The sequence below is a fragment of the Arachis duranensis genome, chromosome 7 (assembly GCF_000817695.3).
Source record: "Arachis duranensis cultivar V14167 chromosome 7, aradu.V14167.gnm2.J7QH, whole genome shotgun sequence".
Taxonomy (NCBI): Eukaryota; Viridiplantae; Streptophyta; class Magnoliopsida; order Fabales; family Fabaceae; genus Arachis; species Arachis duranensis.
In genome coordinates this window covers 77591657-77600073 of record NC_029778.3, presented here as the reverse complement: position 1 = coordinate 77600073, position 8417 = coordinate 77591657, and the positions used below count along the sequence as shown (strand labels likewise).

General features: G+C 30.4%; 2 protein-coding genes across 2 annotated transcripts; both read right to left on the bottom strand.

Annotated features, from left to right (window-relative positions):
- Positions 1–258: 258 nt before the first annotated feature.
- Positions 259–1603, bottom strand: LOC107459829 (60S ribosomal protein L8-3). The gene is made up of 2 exons (XM_016078107.3): positions 1075–1603; positions 259–730 (listed from the first exon to the last, which is right to left on the bottom strand). Exons 1-2 carry the CDS (start codon positions 1512–1514, stop codon positions 385–387), a joined length of 786 nt encoding a protein of 261 aa, XP_015933593.1. The 5' UTR covers positions 1515–1603; the 3' UTR covers positions 259–384.
- A 1703-nt stretch (positions 1604–3306) lies between these two features.
- Positions 3307–6953, bottom strand: LOC107459520 (protein NRT1/ PTR FAMILY 1.2-like). Its single transcript, XM_052252351.1, has 4 exons — positions 6885–6953; positions 6569–6786; positions 5234–5769; positions 3307–4188 (listed from the first exon to the last, which is right to left on the bottom strand). The coding sequence occupies exons 1-4, from the start codon at positions 6937–6939 to the stop codon at positions 3342–3344; spliced, it is 1656 nt and encodes a 551-aa protein (XP_052108311.1). The 5' UTR covers positions 6940–6953; the 3' UTR covers positions 3307–3341.
- Between the last annotated feature and the right edge of the window lie 1464 nt (positions 6954–8417).

The window sequence follows — 8417 nt, the reverse complement described above, 5'->3', positions numbered from 1 at the left end:
ACAAATCTCTTCACCAGACCGACTAGAATTCCTATAATATTGGGTAGCCTTTTCATTTTAATCCCAACTAATATGTTCCTAAACACAATAATGCATTTAATAAGAGGGTAAAACTCCGAATATCCCAAAACTTTTAGAAAGTCCATTGCCATAATATACACGCTTTGAACTTGTATTAACTTTGATATTAAAAACAACCAATCCATAACATATCAAGTAAACAAAGCAGCCAACAATTTAATATCTCAGAAAAAAAAATACTGTCAATTAAAAGCTTCATATTTATGGGGGAAATGGTTATCAAAATAGCACCCAAACAGTTCAACCTAAACTATGAAAGAAACAAAATTTGGAAACTTGCAATCAAAGAAAGTCCTAAAAACTTCAAGTGGTCTTATCAGCCTTAGCAGCAGTGGCGGCAGCTTGGCCCCTAAGACGACCGGTCCTCCTTGCAGCAATGAGACCGACCTTTTGGCCGGGTGGAGCATCACGCCTAACAGTACTGGCATGACCAATGTGTTGATGGTTACCTCCACCGTGGGGATGCTCAACTGGATTCATAGCAACACCACGAACCTTGGGCCAGCAGTTCCTCTTGACCCTGAATTTGTGGTAAGCATTACCAGCCTTGAGGAGTGGCTTCTCAGTTCTTCCACCACCCGCAACTTGTCCAATCATGGCCCTGCATCCACTTGGCACAATCTTCTTTGAACCAGATGGTAGCTTGATCCTGCAACAAAAATGAAAAACACATGTAACAATTCTAATTGACCGTGCTTTAACTCAGCCTCCAATTAACAAGTCGATTAATGCTACAACTCAATACACCAAAATCAATTTCTACCTTTTTCAAATAACCATGCTAAAAAGCAACAATGTGTAGGTAACAAACCAAATAGATAGGTTAGCATCACCAGGGTTTAACCTAGAATTTTAACATTTATACAAGCATTTCAAAAGTAAACACAACGATAACTGATTTTGAGATCTAGCTAAAAACAAACTATAAAATGATATCATAGTTAATGCTCAGAACCAGAAAAATAACGTAAAATCACAATTTATATGGAATACCTAGAAGTGTCATTATCGGGGTTGTGGCTGATAACAATGGCGTAATCACCAGATGCCCTGGCGAAGACACCGCGGTCACCGACGTGGTGCTCGACGTTGCAAATGACAGCTCCTTCGGGGATGGATCTGAGTGGCAAAACATTTCCGACGACGAGTGTGGCCTTCTTCCCGCAGTAGATGAACTGGCCGGTGTAGATACCTTCAGCAGCGACGAACAGCTCCGTCTGCTTCTTGTACCTGAATGGGTGGCGGAAAGTCACCTTGGCGAGTGGAGCACCGCGGCCGGGGTCGTGGATGATGTCGGTCACCACACCCTTGAGGTAACCGTTGCGCTCGCCGAAGTCGAGGCTGCGGAACCTGGCGGCGCCCTTGCGGTGATGGGTGTGGGACTTGAAGACGGACCCAGCACCCTTACGCTGTGCGCGGATGACTCTACCCATGGCGGAGAATCTCTCTCTCTCTCACACTCTCTGTATCTGCCGCTAAGGAAGGTGGCAGTAAAGGTGGATTAGGGTTTCTTGTGCGGTTTTTACGTAGAGAAGCGACGCCGTTTTTCCCTTGACCTAATAGGCCTTTTTCCTTTATTATATGTATGTATAAAGCCCAAGATTGTTAAATGTTATTGAGCTAGACTCTCAAGCCCAAATATTTTGTGAGTAAGCCTAATCATATGCGTGTTTTGTGAGTAAGCCCAAAAATTTTGAATGTCAGCAATGCAATGATGCACTGCATCATTGGGCAGTATGCAAAAATTTATAAAAAAAAATATTATTATCAAAATCTGAATGAGAATATTAATTTTTCATTGTTGTTAATTTTACTAGAAGAAAAAGAGTAATTTATATTTTAATTAACTTTATTAATTTTTTTTAAGCGGACTAATCTGTCGGCCGTCAACTCGCCATAAAACTGGGGTGGACTAGCATTTTAAGTCTGCTTTACTTGGCAAGACGGGTTGACCGGCTTTGCCACCCCTACTTCTAATAATAAATATGTTTAATTTAAATTATTATTTATTCTAATTTTTTTAAATTTATTAAAATACTTCTAATTAACAAATATGTTTAATTAAGATTATTATCGATTCTAATTTTTTTAAATTTATTAAAATATCTCTAATAATAAATATCTTTAATTGAAATTAACATTATCACAATTAAATTTACAAAATTATCCCTAATAACAAATATCACAATTAAAATTAACACAAAGTACTTATCTAAATTTTTAAAAATCTCATAATTCATAATTCATTTCATAATCTATAGTTAAACTTATATAAAACAAATTTTAACAATTTTAACCATATATATATTAAAAAATTTTATTATTATCCAAATTAAAGTTACAAAAAATCTCAAAAATTAAAACTTATTAGTACTAATAAACATGCATGCACAACTCTTATACAAAAATACAAATACATTAATAAAATAAAATCAATATTATAATAGACAGTCTTATATATAAAAAAAATGAACACAATTATCAAGTATAATATATTTTTCTCCATTGATTTCATATTTTAATTTATGTACAAGTTGATTCTTTCATCTATTCCAAACATCACTCATTTTAGTATAGTAAATTATCCCACTATCTACTTCAAACATATTTTGATCTTCTATTTCATTAATAAATTTCATAACCTATCTATTTTTGTATTTTTTATATATCAGATCACCAAAATAAATAATTCTTTCAATATTAACATCTCCTACTACTTACCTACTATAATTATTATTTCATTTTCTTTTCTTTTTGCTCAATTGTAATATAATCAAAAGCATAGCAAATCATCAAAGTAGCTAATAATGAATAATTATGATATATAAGTTAGCAAACATCAATGTTCCATGCACTACTACTACTAATACTAATAATAATAAGGAAAAGTATAGGGTACCAACATATTATCCGCCAACTTCTGCCAACTCTTATTTATATTTATATTTTATGGAAGTGTGTTCGTAGATGTGTCTAATAATTAATATATTTTAAATACATATATAAAGAGACACATCCATAAAATATATCTATAAAGACACTTCTATTAAATACAGTTATAAAAAAGACATTTTTATTAGACACATCCACGAACACACTTTCATGAAACACAATTATAAATAAGAGTTGGCAGAAGTTGGCAGATATGATGTTGGTAACGTAGATAATAATATCTTATCAGGATATAACAAACTAAGTTAAATAATATATAGCATCCAACTCCAAAGCACACAATTAATTAACAGTTTTATAATAATTAATCATTTTTCCTCCTCTTGATGAACCCTGTTTCCAGCAACATCTTCAATGGTAGGTCCATAAGCCCAATTACAAACCAAATAGTAAACCAAATTAACAGCACCCATAATGGCAAGAACCCAATAATACTTGTCATAATGACCCTTATTAATATTATCAGAAACCCAACTCTGTTTTCCCTTTCTGGAAGTGATGTCATCCACAATGCTGAATATTAGAGAAGCTAACAAGTTTCCTATGGCACTTCCCAAGCTGAACAAGGCTGCAGCAATGCTTGACATGCTTCTTGGAAACTCAGTGTAATAGAATTCAGATTGGCCTATTGCATTGAATGCTTCTGCAATTCCATTCAAGACATTGTGTGGGATAAGCCACATTGCAGACATGTTCAAAACTGCTTCAGGATTATCAATGTAACCTTCTCTAATTGCTTTCCTCCTTCTAATGTTCTCAACAACTGCAGAAACTACCAAGTCCAAGAAGCAGAAGAACAAGCCAATTCCCATTCTGTTCTTGGCACTTATCCTAACTGGTTTTCCTCTAAGTTTTGATGCCAAGGGAATGATGAGACGGTCATAAACAGCAGCAGTTATGAAAACTGAGATCATAATGAAGACAGAAAAAGAACCTGCTGGGATTTGGAAGCTTGAAGTTATGTGTCTGTTCATGGTTTTAGCTTGTAGCAAAAAGAATGAGCTTTGGCTACTGCTTATTGATAACATGAAACCGCTACTCCATAGGGGAATTACCTTTATTATGGCCTTCAATTCTTCCACTTGCTCTATTGTGCAAACACTCCATGAACTATTATTATTGTTATTAGTGATGATGCAAGCTTTATTCAGAAACCTGAAATACAAAGTTTCACTTCAAGGGTTGGCTATTATTCTTAATTAGGTATGGTTCTTGCATTCATAGTGTAAATTATTAATTGAAATTGGTGATTCTTTGTTTTTTATAATTTCTTTCTGGGTTATGCTAGGTATCCAATGACTTTCTTGAACAACATAAACAATTACCAATTAAATAAAAACACATTACACCTCAAAATTACCTACCTAAATCTTAATATTAGAATAACCATCCGTACAGCTAGTAAAATAAACATCTAATATATCTATTATTCACATTATTTAATATTTTCATTGTCTACTTATACGTTTCCTTTCTTTATAGTATTATATCTATTTAGTAAATATGGTTGCTAATGGTAAAATTAGTGACGGATTTAAGGTTAAGACGTTTCTAAAAGTTTTCAAAATTTAACTTTTTATTTTGATCTCTAATTTAGTGATCAAATAGAATTTTGTTTTACCCAGTGATTTGGTACATGTTGAAATTGGTCGCTATTCTAAAAATTTTATGCAGAAAAGATTTTAGAGATTAATGACAATGAATAACTAGTAGCATTAATTATTAAAATTAATTTAGCAAAGTATATTTAATTATATAAAAACATAAATAATTTTTTTAGTACTTGTTTGAGCGTCATTATTTTGATAAAAAAAATTTTTAATGAAAAAAGCTTTTTTTCATTTTTTAGTGTGTTTGACAAATTTCTAGTAGTAAAAGTAAAAATATTAAAAAAATAAAAAAAATATATTTTTTGAGATGCTGTAATTTACATTTTTTTTAAAAGATATTTTTTATTAAAAAAATATTTTTTATGTAATAAATAAACAAAAAAATATTTTTATATTATTATATCCGAACATAATTGATAGATAAAAAAATCTTTTGAAATAAAATATCTAAATATAAAATTTTTTTTATTTTTCTATAAAATCTTTAGAGAATTCTAAAAAAATCTTTCTTAAAAATTCACCCAAAAAAAACCCTTTAACGCTTTTTGATTTGTTGATTATCATTAAGGATGGAAATGATTGCACTAAACCTTAGTTTGTGAGATGGAGCAATAAGGGTTGAGTCCTTGTTATGGTGATAGAGTATTGGATGGTGAGTAGTAGGTGGTAGTTGAAGCTTTCTATTCTTGAATGCAACAACAATGACCTGAGCAAAGCTAGTGAGCAAGCTTTTGTGAGGTTTATGCTTCACATAACGGTGAGAAAGAAGGAAGAAGAAGACGGTTGACAACAACATAAGTGCCGCAGGAACACCAAAACCCAGTTTCCATCCAAACCGGTCTTGAATGTAAACAATTGCAGTTAAGGAGAAAACAACAGAAACTGCTTGTGAAGCAATGTACCAACTTATGAAACTCTCCAACACCCTCTCCTCCTTTTTGTTGTTGTTGTTGTTCAGTTGGTCTGCACCAAATGCTAAGGAGCAGAAGATTCCACCTCCTCCAATGGATATGAGTGCAAAGCAAGTGATTAGGAGTGCAAGTTGGGGTGCTGTTGCTGATTCTTGGCTCAAAGGTGAGGGTCTTGCCTCTGCTATCATGGCTGTTAACCATAATAGTGCCATCCCCTGTCACCAAATTATTATAAAAAAATATATTATTCGAATAGCTAAAGTAGTTACTAAAATGGGCTATCAATATATTTGTATATATGTGGGGTTTAATTTATTTTCAATATTTTAACATGTATTTTATAAGGCAGCCACTCAGATAAAGACGCTGAAAACGTCTTTTTATAAAGATGTTTTTTAATAATTAAAATTTAACGCATATAATCGATTAAATCGTATTATTTTTGTTAAAATTAGGCTAGACAAATTGATTTGATCGAAAAAATGGTGAATTAAATCTTGAATAAGATTTAGAATTTTTAATATATATATAGAGTATTTTAATTATTCTTTATAATAAGGACATTATATTCATTTTTTATAAAAAATAATATTAATTTAGACCAATTCAAGATTTAATTTATCATTTTTTCGGTTAAATCAATTTGTCTAGTCTAATTTTGACAAAAATAATATGATTTAATCGATTATATATATTAAATTTTAATTACTAAAAAATATCTTTAAAAATAGACATTTTAACCCTCTTTATCTAAGTGGCTCCCATTTTATAATAATAGCTGTCTTTGGTAACTGATTTTAATGTATATTTAGAATAGTTGAATTATTATATATTAAATTTAACTTAGCTTGTGTAAGTGTGTAACTTTTTTATAATTCATATTCATCGAAATTAACATAGAATCAGAATCAGATCACATAGGGTGAAAGGTTGACTATATCTTTTATTTATCATTTTAATGTAAGGTAAAGGAGATTATATTTAGAAAATAAAGAAGTGCAGTATAGATGGTACCAGAAAAGTGATAATTGAACCAAAAGCAATGGCAAGAAAGCGACCCAAATAAGAATCAGCAAGGAAAGCACCAAAGAGAGGAGCAAAATTGGTAGCAGCAAACCAAAAGAACATAATCTTTGTTGCTTTAACCACTTTGAGTCTGTAGTCTCCAATCAAATACAATATCATGTTTGGGGATAGCCCCACACTTGCCATCTTTGCCAGTGCTTCATTTCCTACAACCATTCCCATAACAAAATTAAACCATGCAATTTAATGCAATGCATTTTTCCTAATCCTATATACATATGGCTTATAAATTATTAATACATACCTATAATGAAAGGCATGGTAATGAGTCCACCCTTGCACCTCTGACTATTATTCATTTCTTGCTTTTCTTCTTGTTTCTTATTCATTTCCTCTTCAACCAAAGCACCCTCCATTTCCTTCTCCTTCTTCATCTCTATCTTTGCTTAGTTAGTTGTTCCTCTTGCAAGTGCAACACACACATATATTATATATATAAAGAAAACTATATACAAAGCAGTGAAGTAGCTAGAAAATCATTCATGGTTTCATGCACATGTGAAGAAAAAGTAAACTAATTTTGCGTGCGGCAACTGATACTGAAGGAATTCATAAATGATATAGTAGTATATAGTGCAAGAGTGGACTTGTCCAATTTTTCAATAATTTCCAGTGGAAATTTAAACGTCACAAAAGTAATTAACAAAAGTACTTAACATTAATTACTTTAAATAAATAAATAAATAAAAGATGGTCTAAAAACTTAGTCCTAATCGATATTAAACGCCATAAAATATAAAAGATTAAGAGGATGGGGTGTCCCATAATATTGGGATTTATTGAGCAATGGCCAATCATGGTATTCATATCACTAACACAGTTGACAAGAGACATGTGGCAGATGTTTTTATATATATAATGGGGGCATGATTGTTTCGTGTGACAATTAATGCATTGTCTCTCTAATGACCAATTAATCACTTTATTTTTAGTTTAGAAAATATTCATCATATGATGACAAATAATTACACCACATATTGCTCTTTTTTAAAAAGAAAAAACAAACACCATGTGAGTTGTACGGACGATTCTGTTTTAGTAGATATTTTTATAATAATATCTTTACATAAAAATAAGATTATAATTTATTGAATAAATTAATAATTTAACTAAATATGTTTGATTAACTATCTAAAAATTCATAATGTCATTTTTATCGTATAAAAGATATCATATGAATATTTTCTTTCTGTTTTTATTGAAGTATAGGCAAAGTTAGACTTTATTGGGACCCACTACAAATTATTGTGAATATAAGAATATTTAGATATTTTCTTTGTTATGTGTATATTATACCATATTAAAGTTTCTTTTTTATTATTAGTAAATTATATCAATATTATTTTTTTAATCAACTAATTTAAGTTGGTTAAGTTAATAAATAATAGTTCAAATAATATAATTTTTTTATATTTAATTAAGAGATTATGAATTTAAGTCTCCTATCTTTAATAAAAAAAAAAAAGACTTAAATTGGTTAAATTAATATGATCTAATTCTTATTTTCTTTCATAAAATACTGTCCTTCCCATTAATTACCTTATTCTATGGCGCATTGCAGAACTGATGAGGTTGTAGGTAACTAAATTAAGATAGCATATATATATTAAATAATTTGTCAGTAGCTAGCTTTAAAAAAAATTAAAAATTATTAATTTTTTTATTATTTAATTATTAACTTAATTCTTTTAATTTAATAATTTATAAAAAATATTAAACATTGATAGTTAATTGATAATAAAAAATAATAAATTTTTATAATTTTCTAATTCTTCTT

Excerpts from the sequence above, each read along its gene's own strand:
- LOC107459520 (XM_052252351.1), bottom strand. The coding sequence starts at position 6,939 with ATGAATAATAGTCAGAGGTGCAAGGGTGGACTCATTACCATGCCTTTC. Across the intron at positions 6,787-6,884 it reads TACCATGCCTTTCATTATAG|GAAATGAAGCACTGGCAAAG; the intron begins GTATGTATTAAT and ends GAATGGTTGTAG. Across the intron at positions 4,189-5,233 it reads GCTCCATCTCACAAACTAAG|GTTTCTGAATAAAGCTTGCA; the intron begins GTTTAGTGCAAT and ends TTTGTATTTCAG.
- LOC107459829 (XM_016078107.3), bottom strand. The coding sequence starts at position 1,514 with ATGGGTAGAGTCATCCGCGCACAGCGTAAGGGTGCTGGGTCCGTCTTC. Across the intron at positions 731-1,074 it reads CCCGATAATGACACTTCTAG|GATCAAGCTACCATCTGGTT; the intron begins GTATTCCATATA and ends TTTTTGTTGCAG.